Raw genomic sequence first — 19,095 nt, forward strand, 5'->3', positions numbered from 1 at the left:
AATGCAAAAGGAACGTTTCCCGCATTCAGGGCAGCTCAGGGAGAAGAGGGGCAGTTAGCTCTGGGCCCCCAAACCAAGTGGTGTTGCAACTTGGGGTGCAGGGTCACAGCGCCACTCAGGTTTGGTCTGTCCCTCTGCTGTCTCCGTCAGGGTGGCCAGGCTAAATTTCAGCATCATTGCAACCCCCTGCACTAGGTCATAATATCATATTTGGCACAAGGCGGGGCAGAGAGGCTGAACCTGAGTGTTGCAGCATCCCACTTCAGCCACTTGAAATGCTGGGAGGTATGCACGTGGGGCCCCCTTCATGCTTCCCCCCAGAATGTTCCAGGGGCTTGCTGACCCGCCCCCATATACCAAGCCCCTCCCCCAGGCACGTGGGCCTCACTTTGCCCTACGTGGACTCCACGAAGCCTCGCTAGCTCCACCGCCCCGGCAGATCCCACGCGGCCGCACTCGGAGGAGGGCCCTGGAGTGACGCTAGTTTGGGACAGATTCAGAGGTCACAGCCTCTGGACGGAAAACATTGCACAACGCCCCCCCGCCGCGAAATCGGCTCACGAGAGACGCCTCGATCTTCTCTGCGATTGGCTTAACGGCCTGGAGTGGCCAGAAAGAGAATGGCTCTTGGCCAATAGCAGTGGAGAGAGGCGGCAGTGGTCCGTCCCTGGCGTGGGTCCGGGTGGAAGTGGTGCTCTCGATCCCACAGTTCCGACCTCCGTTCGCTCCCGCCGCCGCCAAGATGCCGGGCGCGCCCGAGAAGGAGTCGGAGCTTTCGGAGCAGATCGAGGCCTTCGTGGCTCGGCTGAAGCGGGGCGGGGAGCGGTTGAGCTCAGAGGAGGCGGCGCGGCAGACGGTGGGGCTGCTGCGGAAGATCATCGGCCATGGGCGCTGGGGCAACGCGGGTGAGGCGGGGCGGGCAGCGGCGGTCCCGTGGGAGCCCTTGGCTGGGAACCCCCTGGGGCGCCGGTGTCCCCGCAGGCGGCCACGGGCAGCGCGTCTCGGCCTGCGCCAGCTCCCTGCCCTCGAGCGGCGCCCGGGCTCGTTTCCCCAGTGATGGGCACCCCGGGGCCCCATCTCGCTGCCAAGGGGCTTCCCCGAGCCGCCGCCGGGATTCTCCCTGCTCCGTAGGACTCGGCGCCGCCCGGGCCCAGATGCTTCCTCCCAGCCACAGGCCCGCGCTCGAGGTTCCTGGCTCCCACAGTGATTATCCCTCCGTCCGCCCCTCTCTCACCCACCCTGAGATCACAGCTTGCCCCCGGGGTTAGCGCTTTAATGAGCCCTCTCTCTAGCCTTGATGGGAAACACTCTCTGATCAGAAACATGAGTGTCTGCCGCCCACCACGGCCCTGGATTTGAGATACTTCCCTCTGAATACGGAGTCTCCTCCCCCGCTTTTCCGTAAACCCCGCTGGATTTCTTTTTCCCTGTTGGTATTTGCAGATCTTCCCAATTCAGTATGCGCTGTTAAATAAGACCAGAGCGAATGCTGACACTTGCAGTACCCACCAGCTGGATTTCCCCCTCTCCCTGAACTCAGTGCTCCACTGTTTATGATCCTTTGAACAGTTCCTGGAATGTGTGACATCCAAACCACTTTGACTTAGTTTTGTGAGTGGGATTTAGTGATATACAGTATGAAATATTTTAGTAAAAATCCCATCTCATCTATTGTCTTCACCTCATCCACTCACATAGTAATATTATCTAAAAGCCTGACTAGTTTGGAATGATCTCACCTTTATAGCTCACCTGAAATTTTTTTTATTTTTATTTTTTGTTCATGGCTGTTTTCTGTCTAAATATTTGTTCCAGTATGTTAGTAGCAATTGAACCAGGTGCAGGACTATTGAAAGATAGATCGGTTTTAAGATGGCGTAGGGCCACTGGCTGTGGAGTTACTTGAGACTGTGGGCAGGACCTGTTCTTGGAAGGATAGAGTTAATAATTTTATTAGGATAATGTTGAAGTAAAAAGAAAATGGTACAGAGTTTAGGCATAGAAGTTTCTGGTTATCAGGGAATAAGGTACAGATTATCAAGGGGTGCAAAATTCGGTTTAGGAGTGTGTGGCGTAAGGAATACATAATCTGCAATCTCCCCAATTGGGGGTAAAAGTTTAACGGGTCAAAGTACAGACATTGAGATATGGGGATATATTGTCTATAATAATAGCTATGTTCAGGTGTGGAGTATAATGAGCGGATACGATGATGAGGATGGATCTACCCTCATTTGGTGGGATTTAACATTCAGTGAGTTTATGGTTCCAGTTCATATGGTCCAATGGAAAAAGTCTCAGTCCCTTTCCCATAGTTGATGCACAATGTCGTACCGGCTCACACCTCCTGGTACTGTCGGTGGCCGGTGATGTGTTCAATGTAGATGTCCCTGAATCATTGGATAGTGTCCGAGACCATGAGGTGCCGTATGAGCCGTGCGTAGCGTCGACCGATCCCACAGGTCCGCAGCACACGCTCGTTGAAGGGGTCCCAAGCGCCCATACTAAGGCATCCCCTTGTTTCAGGGGACTTGATGGTGCTGATTCGGAAGGAGGGCAAGAGGATGACTGTAGCCCAGCCATCTGAGACCACTGTGGGAAACATGGTGCGGCGAGTGCTGAAGATCATTCGCGAGGAGTACGGCAGGTGAAGCTCTCCCTCCCCCTGCTGCCTGTGTGTACCCCTCTCAGCGATCTGGGAGAAGATCTTCCGGACAGGATCATTTGGATCCTGTATGGTGTCTTCTCTTTGCTGCTCCTGTGAGACTCTTCAGGAGTCTAAATGAGATGTCTGTCCTCCCTGTCTCAAAGATTTACCTTCAAGGTTAAACTCCTTTAATTCCTTTGTAGGAAGGTTTGTAGCCACAATGAGCCTTGTGGTTTCCCCGCTACTGACATTTCTTCTAGTATGTTACTGCTGCGTGAAGCCTCCCTCTGCTGCAAATCTCTCTGTGTTCTGACCCTGTATTGCACATGCTGTCCTCTCCCTACTTTCCTAGGAGAGAGTGTTCTGTTGGAGCAGCAGTCTTGAGCCAGGCTGTTTCATGTGCCTCCTGCAGCTTTCAAAGTTTACTTACATAGCTTTCAGGAGGTACAGTTATTGGCAAAGCTTCAGGTAGCTTTCTGCCACAGACAGCCCTGGAGCACAGTTGCCAACTTTCATACAGTAAATAAGCACCCCGACTTTCACAATAAGCCAGAAATCAAGCTAATACCATTTCAAAACAAGGCCAAAACAAGCCAGTCCCTAAGAACTCCCAACACTTTATGTGACTAGATCTCCCCGGCGTGCAGTCTAGGACTGTGGTGGGCCTGCTGTGTATCCCTGATTCTCTCCCCACCTTGTCCCTGCTTGCCAGTAGCTGATCAAAAAAAAGAAGCAACTAGCTACTAGCCAACAAGCAACTCACAAGCCAATTAAGCCAAAAACAAGCCCAATTTCTGCGTTTTTTTCGCAGGTTTGGCATGTCTGCTCTGGAGGCTATTTGAGAAAATAGGTGTGGCCCTCTTATCTGACCCTGAATAAGTAAGGCCCCTTATTTCTCTGCTCTGGAAGGACAGCAAAGCTCAAAAGCAGCCTCATCAGGTTGTTTACTTGTGCTCCCTTCTTGCTGTGATGGGCTGTGTTCTTTCCATAGGCTCCGCGGACGCAGTGAGGAGAGTGACCAGCAGGAGTCACTGCACAAGCTTCTGACCTCTGGAGGGCTCAGCGAGGACTTCAGCACTCCCTATCCCCCACTCAGGGCTAATGTGATTGAAGCTATTAGTGAGCTGCTGATAGAGCTGGGTACGAGAAAACCATTCTATCACAGGGTGGGAGAGGGGGCTGTTCGTGGGATTAGGGATGGGGAAGAACCAGTTCCCAGCTTGAATGGAAAGGATGGGGAGTTGTGAGGCTCAATCTTGCAGAATGTGTGTATCCCGGGAGCAGTGCAGAGGGATTCCTTCCTATGTGGTCCTGTGAGGAGAGCAGAACAGTGTCAAGTATGCCCCTTCTGGAAACAGGGAAAATTCAGCCCTGTGCTGTTTGCACTCATGTCTTTGAAAGAATCTGAGCAGAGCCCTTCCTCCAACTGACTAAGATGGAGCCATGGTGTGCTCAGGTCCTGCAGGGAACAGAATTAAATATTTTCCCCTGCACTTCTTCCCTGGCGGATGCACTGCAAGGATTGTCTGCGTGCAGCACCTGAGACAGCTAGGAGGGTTGCTGTGAACCTCTCAAACTTCTCTCTGCACATGGTATAGCATTCCGCTTCAGTTCTCCTTCCCAACAGGTCATTGTCTTCTACATCTGTCCACAGATCAGCGACCATCTATCCTCTTGAGGATTACACTGCTTGGCAACCTCCCTCCACATTCAGTACTGGCAGGCTATAACTTCCTCATGCATCTCCCATTCTGGCACCAAGATTTAGTCCATGGGCAGGGTGGCCACCATAGCTGATGCTGGTCCTTTCCTCTCCCCTTATGGTGGGATTTTCAATATGCCTTATTTTCCTGGGCAGTTTGGGAGCCTATGGAAGTCAGGGTGTGGTGCTCTTTGTGCTGCCACAAGGCACCTACAGCCAGACTCTAACTTGATCCCAGCTGGTGCAGGGGCTGGGGAACGGAACTGATGCTGCTTCACCAATGCCCATCTTGCTGCCTTAGCGAAGGGTGATGTGACACACAGCCTGGTTTGGCGGGGGGGGGGAGGTGGTCAGGTAATAACCTAGTTACCAAATTGGGGGTCTCAGTGTTCAGATAAGGAATGTTTTGCCCTTTCATCAAGTTGTAGCTCAAAACCTCAGATGCTCTCCCTTCAAACCCAAAGCTCTAAAAAGTATGTTGTTGGGTTTTTTGGGCCTATGGGATAGTTCCCTGGAGAGGGAATTGCAGTTGTGTGCAGTGGCGGAGGGCTTGTGCTCTCTCCTGTTGGTGCTGTCTGTGGCTGGAATCAGAATGGCAGGTATAGGGCCTGACTCTCCTCTCACGGCTGGATGGCTTCCCTTGCAGAGGGCACCACTGATAACATTGCGATGCAGGCGCTGGAGCACATCCACTCCAGCGAGGTAATCATGACCATTGGCTACTCTCGCACCGTCGAGGCCTTCCTGAAGGAGGCAGCACGCAAGCGGAAATTCCATGTCATTGTGGCGGAGTGTGCGCCCTTCTGCCAGGTAGGACCCTGGCTGGCTGTGTTCTCAGGCTGTGTCTGTGGTAGCTGTGCAGTGCTTTTATCTGCCTTAGGAGGAGCAGGTGTAGAAATAACAGGTACTTCTGCTCAGCATGAGGGAGTGACCAGGCTGTCCCAAGAAATGGTGTGGGATTGCTGGCTGTGGCCAAGAAGTGGGGGAAACTCCTTGCCTCCCCCATCAGTGATTTAGAGGACAGCATATGTGCTATACCACTGGCAAGTTTCTGGCTCAGATAATGTAGCTTCTGACTTGAATTGTGTGTCTGGCACTGCATCAAGTCCAGCTCAGGAGCTTCCTTGTCTGTTCCCTCTTAAGGGACTCACCAGACTCTCTCTCTTCTGTAGGGTCATGAAATGGCCGTCCGTCTATCCAAAGAGGAGATTGAAACCACTGTCATGAGCGATGCAGCCATCTTTGCTGTCATGTCTCGAGTCAACAAGGTAGGTTTTGGGGGTGGGGGTGGGGATCAGTAGTGGGGTTCTGGTGTTCAGGCCTTATAGGGCCATCCATAGGCAGCATCAAGTGAGTTTGCTTCCCCTATTAAAGACCCCAAAGAGCTTGGAAAGAGGTGGCTAGAGAGGATGTCTCAGGAAAGGTTTTAATATTTACATATTGTACCCACCATAATATGAGTGCTACTATATAGACATGTAGAAATAGAACACCTCCTCTGAAAAGCTTACAATTTAATAAGACAGAGGATGGGGAGCAGGATACAGTGTACAAGCAGAAACCAGTGTGACTGACCACACTGGGACAGTTCCACTGGGACTCCCAACTTAATCCCAGCTGCCCCTCACCCGAGTGGCTAAATTTCCAGGATGCATTAGAACAAACAATGAACTTGAGTGGAGGCAGAGTTGCTCTGAAACACACATTTAGAGCCAAGGGTTGACTCCAGCTTTTTTTTTTTTTTTAAAATAAAAAACAAACAACCAAAACCTGCCCATTCTGAGGGGGAAGCACTGCGCCCCTGCCTGGAGCACAAGTCACAGAGTAGGCAGTATGCCAGCCTTTGGCAGGGTGTCAGGAAATTGCTGCTTTCCTCACTCTCGTGTGGAGATGAGAATAGAGCACCACAGCACTGCAATGAAGCCTGCTAGTCTTCTAACTTCCACTTGGAAGGTCTGACAGTTCTGGATGCTGTTCTAGAGGAAAACTTTTGTGGAGAGCCAGTCTCAGATGGAACAGATCCAGCACACTGCTGAACTAGAATCCCAGCCTTTCACTCTCTGTCTAGTCAGTGTAATGCCCTCTTGCTGTGATATATATAGAAGGTGAGAACCTGCAGCCCCTAACCCCAGCATGGTCTGAGCCAGTAGCCCAGGATTTGGAGCTCCTTTTCTCTGCCTGTCCCAGTTCATTGCAAAGTGCTCTAATACTAATTTGTACTTGGAAGGTGATCATTGGTACGAAGACAATCTTGGCCAATGGTGCGTTGATTGCTGTAAGTGGGACTCATACCCTGGCACTGGCAGCTAAACACCACTCCACTCCCCTCATCGTCTGTGCACCTATGTTCAAGCTTTCACCGCAGGTAGGACAACAACTTTGATTACAACATCTGCTGTATCTCGTGGCAAATAGAGGGACCTATATTGCTCATGAAAGTGAGTAATGGATAGCATGGACTGGCTAAAATACAGGCTGGCAACCCAGAAGGCTTCTACCAATCCTGCTAATGCACTTAAATCCTAACGCAAGGGTGCCTCTGCCCTATTGATGGACCTTCCCCGAACAGCTCTACTGACGTGGCTTAGGCCTTTGTTCCAGCACAGATTGCCAGATATCCTGAATGGTGGGCTCTTATGATATAGACCAACATCCACTCGAGACTGAGAGCTATCATATTCATTTCACTTAATCCAGTGGCGATTTGAACTCGCATCTTCAGAGGCGGAAGGAGATGTTTTAGGACTTTCCTGCTCTGCTTTTTTGATATTGTAATAATGGATCCTGTCTCAAGTCACTAAAGAGCAGCTTGAGACAGTCATGTCTCTCTGCTCTCCTGACCTACCAGGCTATCCTGCAGAGCAGCCAGAATATAAGCAGGCATAAAGGAACTAGGAATGTATGGCTTGCCTGAGCCCCTTGCTGCACAGTTTCACCTGCAGTTACCATGCATATTCGTCTGAGGCTGCAGGCGACTGCTGTACACTCTACAAACCTAAGCTGTGAGGCACTTACTTTCCTCTGCTCAGTCCCTTCCAGCACTTATGCCCCAACTCCATATGGTATAATGGGGATGGGTGGCCTCTTCTGACCCTATTGCTCTTTCTTTCAGTTCCCCAATGAAGAGGATTCATTCTACAAGTTTGTCTCTCCACAAGAAGTGCTGCCATTCACAGAAGGTACTGGTCCTCTTTAGTGCAGGTTTTTGAAGGGGAACTAGCTGTGTTGACCCAAGGCAGCAGGAACTGGGACCCTGTCTCACATGTTTAAAGACGGAATTAGCTTGTAACCAAGGGCAGGAAATCCTGCCCATTGTTTTAAGCTCTGAAATGACTCTGACCACTGTCCTAGTTTATATGCTACTTGGCTGATGGGAGGAATGGAACAGGGTTTCCTCTGAACTCCATCCTTGCAGTTGGGCTCCTGCCCTATGAAACACTCTCTTATACAGGTAGTAATTTAAAAAAAAAATCAAGATTCTGATGGTGACTGCTGGTGGGCAGCAGAGCCCTAGCACAGTGTCAGAAACCAAACTAGTTTCTGTGTAGCGTTCATACGTAATGTGACTTCTTGGAACATAACACTCCAGAAATATTATATGAATTATTGCCACTGGCTGACATAGTTTTGTTTCTGCCATGGAGCTTCTAAGGCCAGGTTAGTGTGGGCAATTCCCGTCTCCCATGTTTAAGAAAGATGAATTCAAACTGGAACAGGTGCAGAGAAGGGCTACTAGGATAATCAGAGGAATGGAGAATCTGCCTTACAAGAAAAGACCATAAAGAGCTTGGCTTATTTTGCCTAACAAAACAAAGGTTGCGGGAGATATGATTGCTCTCTATAAAATACATCAGAGGAACAAACATCAGGCAGTGAAAGGACTGAAGTTAAGGGCCAATGTTGGCACAAGAACAAATGGATATAAACTGCCCATCAACAAGTTTAGGCTTGAAATTAGATGAATGTTTGTAACCATCAGAAGAGTGAAGTTCTGAAACAGCTTTCCAAGGGGAGTAGTGGGGGCAAAAACCCTAACTTATTTCAAGACTGAGCTTGATACATTTATGGAGGGGATGTTATGATGAGGTTGCCTACAATGCATATGTCCCATCTGTGACTACTATTAGTAAATATCTCCAATGGCTAGAGATGGGACACTAGATGGGGAGGGCGCAGAGTTACTACAGACAATTCTTTCCAAGGTGTCTGGCTGGTAGATCTTGTCTAAATTCTCACAGTCTTAACTGATCACCATATTAGAAGACAATATGTGTTCCCCCTCCCCTGGATCAGATTGGCAGACATGGATGCGGGGAGGCTGCCCTCCCCGGCAGTGTGGCGCACTAGTCACTTGCTGGTTTGAACTAGAACAGATGGTGGATCCTTTGTAACTTGAAGTCTTTAAATGAAGATTTGAAGACTTTAATAACTCAGCCAGAGGTTGTGTATTGCAGGAACTGGTGGGTGAAGTTCTGTGGCCTGTGACATGTAGGAGGTCAGACTAGATGATCATGATAGTCCCTTCGGGCCTTAAATTCTGAGAATCCATCTTTAAAAAGATGGCAGCTCTGGTGCCCATTTACATAGCAACCAACCTTCCAAATCCATGTTTCTGTGCAGCAGGACCCAACCAGCGCTGGGCTAAGACAGTTCTGATTAAGGCTTTCATTGTGGCATTTTGCAAATTTTCCATCGGGGGCTCTTCTGGTTAGCACCAGCAACAGCCATCAGCAGGGGCAAACGCTATCATTTATATCCATAATTCAAATAAACCTACCATGGCTGGGGTTGTCTCGAATCTTGTTCTGCTATTTCAGTGCTGACTTCAGGGGTGGTGAGGGGAGGGTCACAACCTGTGCTCCAGGCAGCGTATGGTGAAGCCACACTCCACATCATCTTGTCTATTGCTTATCTCTAATACCATGACTGTTTGCTTTTCAGGGGAGATCCTGTCAAAGATCAATGTTCACTGCCCAGTGTTTGACTATGTTCCCCCAGAGCTCATTACTCTCTTCATCTCCAACATTGGGGGTAATGCGCCCTCCTACATCTATCGCCTCATGAGTGAGCTCTACCATCCTGATGACCATGAACTCTAAGATCTACTGGCATGAAGTGCCTCAGTGTCCAGGCTCTTCCTACCTTGCTCTTTTGGAAGACCCAGCAGCTAAATAAACCCAGGGCTGCAGAGATGGGGGTGACTGTCTTCAAAAGGAAGCATCGGCGTAGAGTATAATGTTTCCACCCTAGCCAAGAGCAGCAGTGACAGATCTAGGCCTGGTTTTGCTTCCACCACTTGTATTACAAGGCACATGGAGCAGTTTTGAATCTATTTGAAGTTTGGAACCTGTTGTCATTCTTGTATATCTCCACAGAAGTTCTGGTTCAATGATGGACTGGGTATAAATGGAATTCTCTGTTGCCACTAAGCTGCATTACCTTAGTGTGCTACAATAAAGACTGCTTGTAGTGATCTCTGCTGTTGGCTTATTTTCTATACAAGAATAAAATGCTCATTCTTCAAACAGTAGCAGCATACTGGCCCCAGCAGTGAGCTGCTGTTGTAGCAAGATGGCTATAGTTGCTTTGGTGGATGCAAACTGAAAAGCCTTCTGTTACAAACCAAAGGCTTTAGAGTGCATTCTCTTTAGCTGTCTCTGGCAATATGACAGCTCTTAACAGTGCACAGCAACGCTACATCACAGTTTAGGGTAAGAAGTGAAATATTTCCCCCCTCTGGTTTTGTTTAGACAGTAAAACCTGGTGGGCCAGAATTCTTGTTTTAATTTAGGCACTTAAATCCTGTGTGTTATAGAAATGCCTAATAAGTAGATAGAAATTTGTAACGTGACCCCCTTACTGGTATAGAAATAAACCCCAATCTATTTAGAGCTGCAGGGTGAATTGAAGAGTGGAGGCAGAATAAAATTAGAATTCGAGCAGGACTTCTTATTGCAAGTAGTGCTCTAGGGATCCTTAACTACCTCTTTTCCAGCAACTTCATGTTTCACTGAGAAGATAGCATCTGGCTATATTTTTGAGATCTCCCCTCCACCTGGAGAAAAGGATTGATGTGCTGTGAAAGCTGCAGGCAAGGAAAGAAACAGCTAGCTGGGATTTCTCTGCTATTAGATGCTTAGTTGAATGAAGTGACACTTTTGGTTCTTTGATGGTCTGACTCTAAGTTTGTCTACAAAATCTTGCAGATGGCCTGCACTCACTCCAGACAGATGTGAGCCTGAGGAAAGTGTTGTTGGTTTATTAATAAATACTTAGCCCTCTACACCTTCAAAGTGCTGTAAATACATTAAAACAACCCTTCCCCTATGAGGAGTCCTGCCATTCTCACAAGAAGGGAATTTAACACTTGCAAGTGTGAGACTATTTCTACCCTTGAATAGCCACGTCTAGGCACACAATATAATTTCTGAACATTGAAGCCTCTTCTCTGGGCTATACGAGCCTTCTCCTGCCACATTCCCCTTCTGAGGATCTCGGCTCCTCAGAAGGTCAGCTGTGAAGGTAGTACCTCTGATATCATCCTGGCTCAGGAGTTGCATGCAAGCAGCAATGCTTCTTTCGCGTTGCTGGCTGAAAATATGAGGGGTTGTGTGACATCAACATTCCTGGAGGGTCTGGTTTTTAGCTCACACTTCGAAGCGCTGTCCTTATTTCCCAAACAGCTGCCAGGCTTGGGCCATTCTCCGCAGTTTAGCCAAATTAGGTTTAGGCTGGTAGGAGAAGAGAGAATTAATGAATTGATACAAAGTTTCATTAAGAGAAAAGGACTTTACTGACCTTCATAGTCCTTTCCCCACACAGAAAGATGCTCAAGTGTTTTATCAAATCTAATTTTAAATGTCCTCTGTGACTTCCAGTTTCACAATCTGATGCAGTGCCTTGGCAGCAGGGTGGATAAAAGTCAAGTTTTTATTAAACATCAGATTTATTTTTTTTAATATACATCTTGCTAGTCCATTGCTTCTCATTTTAGGCTGAGTTGTTTTGTACTTGTTTCTTCCATTAGTTTACTCGTTAGTAGAATTTTAGATTTTACATCTTTTTCCCTTAAGTCTCTCACTTAAAAGCCTCATCTTTTCTGAAAATGAGAAGCCCAGGGCCTCATTAATACCCTCACTGTAAGAACAGAAAACTGATAAGCAAACTGACCTTCCTATATCTGCAACCAGCACCACATTCTGATATAAACTGGCATGAATGAAGAAAGCTGAAATGCTTTGGCAAGGCCATACTCTTCTGGCAGAATTTGAAGTCAATGGGACATGTGCTCATAAGTCACCTAAGTGCCTATAATAACTTGTGTATTAAAAGTCTAAGTAACTTTTCATTGTTAACAGTGAAGCAATTTTGTTTTGAAATGAAAGATTTTATGCTCCTAAGAGAAAAGTTTAATAAAAATACAATGTTTTAACCACTGCTGTTACACTTAAGCATGTTTAATTTTAAGCACTAGTGACCCCATTAAAGTAAACGGAGCTTCTCTTGTGAGTAAAGTTACTCACCAGCTTGTCTGCAGGATCAGGGCCATACTATTCAATTTATTTTTGTAAAATTCAAATACCCTACTGGAAGTGGCATTTAAGAAAAATAGTTCATTGTATATTTTCATCTGAAGTTGCAATAGTACAAATTTTCAAATTAGTTTTACAAAACCTCAATCTGATTTTAAAAAATCATTCCACCCTGACAGTCAAAATGTTCTCCTGATCTTCAGCCTAGATTTTCTTTCTTTATTTCGTCCCATTCCTCTTGGTTATAACTCCTCATATCATCCTAAATAATTCCACCTTTCAAATAGTAGATTTACCCATCTAGGCACACAGAGCAAATGTACTGTTTCAGGCAACCATTTCCTAAGAAATTGAGTTATGAAAGAAGAGAAAAAAGCAAAAAGTACTGATCTGCTGTGGGATATCCCATGTACTCAACATATTTAGGGAACAGCACACTTAGTAGGGAGCTTTAGAAAGGTGCACATTACTAGTTCTTCCCCCACCACTAGTTGTCCCTTAGCCAAATTAGACAGACTTATTCTCTTCTCATAAGTCTTCTGCAGTTCCCTGGCCATTTTTTGTTGCTCTTCTTTGAATTCCCTCCAGTTTGTCTTTAGATGAGTTTATAACAGTGTTTCAATTGCAAAGGGTTACCAATAGTGTGACTCCCTAAGATGATACAGGATAGCTGAATAAACATTGCCAGTGGCTACTTACCAAGTCTGTACAACTTCAGGAAGAAATATTACAGGAAATGGCATGTTAACAGTAGGGTTCTAAAGGCAAATGTGCAATACACCAAATGAGTAGAGTCTAAAATAGCATCTGGACATGCTCTTTGTGCCCAGTGAGTCACAGTCTTCATTTATACACAATACCGTGAGGAATAATATAGGAACGGTTAAGGGAGGGACAGGAGTTAGAGGTTTGTTTACATCACATGCGGTCAGTAGTTATTTCAGTCAGGATACCTCTGTTTGTATTAAGTGGTGGATACAGAGTGAGCTGTGTTGTTGGTTAGTATGAAACTTGGATGAAAAGGCTTAGCAAGATTTAACGCATCTTTTCAGACAACCCACCCTGTGGGTTTGTTGCCTCTCTCTGCTCAGCTCTTCACACTGTACCTGCTTTTCCTGCTTCAGGTGGTCTATGTCTGCAAGTGGCATCATGGAAGGTCTCCCATGAGCACACTGGAAAGGCAGCTGGCAAGAGGACAAAGCTTCAATAAGCTGGCAGCTCTCCTCCTTAGTCAAGCTGTCATTAAACTTAATAGCTCCTGAAAAGAGAGGCGAATTATAGCATGTGCTGGCAAGAGTTCAGTTCAGCTAACAAGCCCCCCTCTTGGAACTATGGACAGCATAGCAAGTTAATATGGGGCAGCTCCCACTTCCTCCCGCACCCTGAGACCACAAACCAGCAGCATAGTACACTAGACTTCAGATTTAGCTCCAGTTAATCAGACTTCCCTCAAGAAGCCTTCCTGGCACACGCACACACAACCTTTTCCATAGCCTAAGCTGCTTGGTCTCGTCTGAGGCTGCTAGATGGCAGGGCAACTATTTCCTTGCTTCCCAGATGCTACAGTTGTTCCAGCTCAAGGCACATGAGCAGCTTCCTCCAGAGCTGAAAACAAGGCCATTCCACAAATGAGGAGCTACCAAACAGAGAAAGACTGAACACCCACCCCATATGCTATTTAGAGATTGAGTACCACCTCAGTAATCATCCACTCTTTCCCACATCTGGGCATTTAATGCAACCACTGCAAATCCAGGCAGGATAGTAAGGTCTCTCTGGTACTTTAATAACCTTTATCTTTCCTAAACACCAGAGGGTGTGAGAATCTATGGTCTCATTTATTTCTCACCTTAGCAGCTTGTATCCTGCAGTTCAGAGATGGCACTTGTCCTGCTCTTCTAGCTAAAAGCAATCTTGTACGCAGTCTGCGACTTGGAGACTCTAGTGATGTGCCATTGAAACAATGCCACCAATCCACATTTGCCCTTTGGCCATGAGGGGAATGTTAATGCACTATGCAACATGTCTGCTGGCATGAAGGGGTTAGAATTACTGCAGCTTGCATTTGTGAGATCTACTCACCTTCTGGGCTTCTAAAAGCCCAGAAGGTGAGCCAGATGTCCATCATGGATCCAGAAAACTAGCACTTCCAGGGTCTCCAGGACACCCTACACTGGCATTTCTACAACTTACCATTTGGGGCAGTCAAAAATGTGCTTTTTGTGAACAGGGCACTCCTCCTAGACAAATTGGAGGATTGGGCCAAAAGGAATCTGATGAGGTTCAATAAGGATAAGTGCAGGGTCCTGCACTTAGGACGGAAGAACCCAATGCACAGCTACAGACTAGGGACCGAATGGCTAGGCAGCAGTTCTGCGGAAAAGGACCTAGGGGTGACAGTGGACGAGAAGCTGGATATGAGTCAGCAGTGTGCCCTTGTTGCCAAGAAGGCCAATGGCATTTTGGGATGTATAAGTAGGGGCATAGCGAGCAGATCGAGGGACGTGATCGTTCCCCTCTATTCGACATTGGTGAGGCCTCATCTGGAGTACTGTGTCCAGTTTTGGGCCCCGCACTTCAAGAAGGATGTGGATAAATTGGAGAGAGTCCAGCGAAGGGCAACAAAAATGATTAGGGGACTGGAACACATGAGTTATGAGGAGAGGCTGAGGGAGCTGGGATTGTTTAGCCTGCAGAAGAGAAGAATGAGGGGGGATTTGATAGCTGCTTTCAACTACCTGAAAGGGGGTTCCAAAGAGGATGGCTCTAGACTGTTCTCAACGGTAGCAGATGACAGAACGAGGAGTAATGGTCTCAAGTTGCAGTGGGGGAGGTTTAGATTGGATATTAGGAAAAACTTTTTCACTAAGAGGGTGGTGAAACACTGGAATGCGTTACCTAGGGAGGTGGTAGAATCTCCTTCCTTAGAGGTTTTTAAGGTCAGGCTTGACAAAGCCCTGTCTGGGATGATTTAACTGGGAATTGGTCCTGCTTTGAGCAGGGGGTTGGACTAGATGACCTTCTGGGGTCCCTTCCAACCTTGATATTCTATGATTCTATGATTCCTGCTCCCACAGAACTATTGAATTAAAAGTTCTAGAGCTCATATGAATTGATGCACATTAGGGCTCTATTTTGTCAGCATCTCACATCTGAATAGGAATGTGGATAATAGCCACAAACAATGCAAACAGAGGCAGCATGTTCTGTCCTTGGCAGAGCTCTCCAAAAAGAGGGCAACTGCCTCCTGCTACTGGTAGACACCCTGTCTTTAAAAAGTTAGACTCCTGCAACCCTTCAAAGTGCCATATTATTCCAGAGCCCCAGAAAGTACACTGTGTAGAAATGGAAAAGTAGAGAAGTTCAGCTCACTTACCATGGCATGCTTGGGAAGCCAGCACCTTTAGAAAGGTTAGTGGGAGCGTCCCTTGTGCGCCTCCTGTGGTCTGCAATAGCTAAAAGTAGAGAGAGAACATGGTCCAACTTTCCAGTGAGTATGAAAAGGAAAGAATAGTAACATTAGAGAAGGAACAGATGAGGAAGACCTAGTAGGGCCCACCTGGTCCACATCTCCCCACTGTCAATTCTTAAGAGCTAAAGGATGGTATTCTCCCAGGTTTTGTCCTGTCTCAAGCAACAAAACTTTCAGGGTTGCTTGAGAGCTATCCTGACCCACTTCAAAAGAAGAGCACTACTTACCTCAACTTGTTCTTGAATCAACTCCTGAAAAGCAAGAGGCAGAACAATCAATCACTTACTTTTTTTTCCCTCCTCAACTTTCCTCTCTACTGTCCAAACCTGGACATATTTACTGTCTCCAGTTCCAAGTCACTCACTGTGATAAATAATCAAGAAGGATGGGCCAATGATTGGAGCATTAGCCTAGGCAGTGGGAGATCCAGGTTGAAGTCCCCACTCTGCCATAGACTTCCTGTGTACCTCGGGCAAGTCACTTAGTTCCCCTCTCTAAATTGGGGATGATAGCACTTCATAGGGGTGTTGGGAGAATAAATACATTAAAGATTGTGAGTCTCAGGTACTACATGATAAGGGCCATATAAGTACCATAGACAGAAGACCAGCCTGAAGTCACCCCAGCAAACTCCCGAACTTACTACAACTTTTCAGGACTGCACTAAAGGGATAGCAACACACAATTTCCAGAATCTGTTTAAGTCCTAATCTTAAAGCATCTCCCATTAGCTTGTTCAATTACAAGACCAGTAAGAAAGAATGGTAGCTTACCCAACAGTGACAGTGGTTCTAAGAGATGTGTTGTCCACATTGATTCCACCTCTAGTGAGCCATTGCCCCATGCATGCAAGATTGGACTCTTTTGGCCTGCAGTGTTCACTGGTGCCACACCTTGGATGTGCTCATGCCCCCTCTCCCCTTCCCATCCAAGGACATAAAGAGCAGAGGCTCGCATAACCATCCCTCAGTTTCTTCGCCAATACAGACCGTAGGTGGTATAGGATTTTCTAGTAACGGGGAAGGAGGGTAGGTTGTGGATGGGTTGCAGAATCCATAGACAACACATTGTGAAGAACCACAGTTATTGTAAGTAAACAGCCATTGTTTCTTCTGGGAGTGATTATCCACATGTATTCCATTTCTGGTGACTAGTAAGCAGTGACCTCATAATCAGGGGGTGGATGCTAGAAGTCCTATTTAAATAATGATTGCAGGACAGTTCAGCCAAAACAGAAATCAGATCTTCAGGCCTCAACTAAGAAATAATGTGGGATGAAGGAGTGGACTGATCCCCCATATAGTTTCCCTGCAAATTTCTGGAATTGGTATGCTTTTCAGAGAAGCTCCAGAAGCTGCTTAAGTCCTGGTGAAGTGGGCTATAACTTGCATGGGTGGATCTAAGGACGATCAAAAACCTCACCACCTTCCGCTCTTTAACCTTTTTTCCTCTAACATAAATACATAACATGTATATTTAAAAAAATACCCCAAAAAACCCCAACCCTCTAAAGCCCTACCAACACATGACACTCCACTGCATACACTTCTCTCCCTAAGGCGAGGATAAGAAAACAAAACAACACATGACAAATGTTTAGTCACATTGCTTAGTGCACTACTGGAAGGTGCTCAGATACTACAGCGATAAGTTCAGTCTAACCCAGATAGAACCTAGATAGAATAGATCTAATCTAGTTAACTCATGGCATGATTTAATACAATTACATACCCAGTTAGTCTTTAGGTAGATGTTGCCTGACCCTTCACCCTATCTTCAAATGCTACAAATAGCCTCGGGATGCTCTTGAAGGGTATTGTTCTGTCAAGATGACATAAAAGAGCCCTAATCATACCAGCAACATGCAGATTGGCTTCCTCTTGGTTGGAGTGGGGCTTGGAAAAGAAAACTGGCAGATGCATCATCTCATTTAGATGAAAATCCAAGACAATCTTTGGTAAAAAAATTTAGGGTGAGCCTTAAGGATCACTTAGTCTGTAGGGAACACCACGCAAGAGCCTGAATCTCTCCTACCCTTCAAGCTGATGTTATGGCTACTAAAAGGGCTGTTTTTTACAGGTGATATAGAGAGTAAGTTGTGAGCGGGTGAAAAGGGGGTCCCATTAACTCAGCTAAAACTATCCTGAGGTCCCAGAAAGGAAGAGGGTCCCAGACTGGAGGAAAACACAAGAATAGGTCCCTAAGGAATCTAGAAGCTGTATGGTGGGAAAAAATGGTGTGACCCTGCTGGGAGAATGATAAGTTGCTATTGCTCCTAAATGTATCCTCATAGAGCTGATGAATAATCCTATATGCTTTAGGGATAACAGATGATCCAGAACAGAAGGAAAAGAATGGTTCCACACTGTAAGGGGGCACTCACCACTTGAGCACCTCCAAGCAGTGGAGTGTGGTCCACAGTCCGTTTCTCACCCCTGATTCCCTGGGAGGGATAGCTCAGTGGTTTGAGCACTGGCCTGCTAAACCCAGGGTTGTGAGTTCAATCCTTGAGGGGGCCATTTCGGGATCTGGGGCAAAAATTGGGGATTGGCCCTGCTTTGAGCAGGGGGTTGGACTAGATGACCTCCTGAGGTCCCTTCCAACATTAGACTGGAAGAGTTTGGAAGAGATTGCCTGACAACCTTGGTAGGTCTTCAGTAGCTTGGCCCTCCAGCCAAGTCACACAGTCCAAATGAACATCCAATAAACAATCTATTTGTCCTTAGTAGAATCTTCAGCCTCAGAACTGGGTCCTTTAAATTCAGCCCTTTGTTCAGGCTCCCAAATAAGCCCTGTCCCCTTTGTGAATTTATTCCATTTTACCTGTGTCCAGTAATGCTATAAACAGCAGCCATATACTCCTTACTTCAAACCTTTGTGGCTACTTCCCTGGGCCTCTTCATACCGGGCCCTTTTATGTTTAGCCCTGCATCCTCAGATTCCTCTCTCTCTGCAGTCCAACTATGTAAGTTCAGCCAGCCATAAATTCTAATTATCAGGCTCCTTGTCCCAAGAGGAACACTCTTCTTCACTTCTCTGCTCCCAGCAAGCTGAACTGCTAAGGCCAGGCAGCAACTTTTATCTGGGCCAGCAGGGCCCTGAGTGGTCGTTTCTAACCCTCTAGCCCTTAGAGGACCAAATTTCTGCAGTTTCCAAAATGGCTGCTCCAGAGAGTCCTCTCTAGGCAAGCTTGGGGGACCCACCCTCACTGCTCTTTTCCCCAACTTACTCTTTCTTGGGGTGGGGCGTAGTAAGACTGCAGGACCCTCAGCAGGGAGCCACCAAGTGCTAAATACATCCCATCACACCCACCCTACAGAAACTATGGTTCTTTGAGATATTGTAGTCAGTGTGGATTCTGTAAGAGCCCATCCACCTCATGCATGCAAGATCAGTCTTTTTGAATAGTAGTGTCTGCACATGCACCCTGTGCCTCCTTGCACTCCCATACAAGGACATACAGGACACAGTAACCTAAACCCTCCCTCAATTCCCTCACTATTCAAAGCTGGTGTTGCTGAGGACTCCAAAAAGTGTGGATCGGAGAGCAGGCTGTGAGAGCCACATTGACTACATCTTGAAGACCCACAGTTACTGTAGGGTAAATACCTGTTCTCTCTTTTTTGAGTATGTGTTAGTGTGGATCCCACCACAGGTGACTGGCAAGCATTATCCTCTTTAGGTGGTGAGACTAAAAGCCAGCTGCATTACTCAAAGATTGAAGTACTACTCTCCCAAACTT

General features: G+C 46.8%; 2 protein-coding genes across 6 annotated transcripts in view; one reads left to right on the forward strand and one right to left on the reverse strand.

Moving 5' to 3' along the window:
• The first annotated feature begins 419 nt into the window (after positions 1-419).
• Positions 420-9,822, forward strand: EIF2B2 (eukaryotic translation initiation factor 2B subunit beta). Of its 2 annotated transcripts, none has more exons than XM_073349205.2 (8): positions 420-905; positions 2,527-2,647; positions 3,639-3,787; positions 4,996-5,159; positions 5,522-5,617; positions 6,577-6,714; positions 7,462-7,528; positions 9,291-9,822. In XM_073349205.2, exons 1-8 carry the CDS (start codon positions 743-745, stop codon positions 9,446-9,448), a joined length of 1,056 nt encoding a protein of 351 aa, XP_073205306.1. In that variant the 5' UTR covers positions 420-742; the 3' UTR covers positions 9,449-9,822. The 2 variants fall into 2 exon arrangements, with proteins under 2 accessions (XP_073205306.1, XP_073205307.1); XM_073349206.2 differs by lacking the exon at positions 420-905 and adding an exon at positions 925-1,187.
• MLH3 (mutL homolog 3) overlaps positions 5,757-19,095 on the reverse strand; it is a 43,348-nt gene continuing 30,009 nt past the window's right edge. For 2 of the 4 annotated variants that reach the window (XM_073349199.2, XM_073349198.2), the window contains 4 exons: positions 15,581-15,604; positions 15,258-15,336; positions 12,988-13,139; positions 5,757-11,080 (listed from right to left, as the gene is read on the reverse strand). In XM_073349199.2, the coding sequence (XP_073205300.1) occupies positions 11,018-11,080; positions 12,988-13,139; positions 15,258-15,336; positions 15,581-15,604 (318 nt within the window). In that variant the 3' untranslated portion in view covers positions 5,757-11,017. Of the gene's footprint in view, positions 11,081-12,987; positions 13,140-15,257; positions 15,337-15,580; positions 15,605-16,100; positions 16,363-19,095 lie in introns of those variants that run through there. The other 2 variants (XM_073349200.2, XM_073349201.2) reach the window with 2 other exon arrangements.

This window comes from Lepidochelys kempii, chromosome 6, assembly GCF_965140285.1.
Source record: "Lepidochelys kempii isolate rLepKem1 chromosome 6, rLepKem1.hap1, whole genome shotgun sequence".
Classification (NCBI taxonomy): Eukaryota; Metazoa; Chordata; order Testudines; family Cheloniidae; genus Lepidochelys; species Lepidochelys kempii.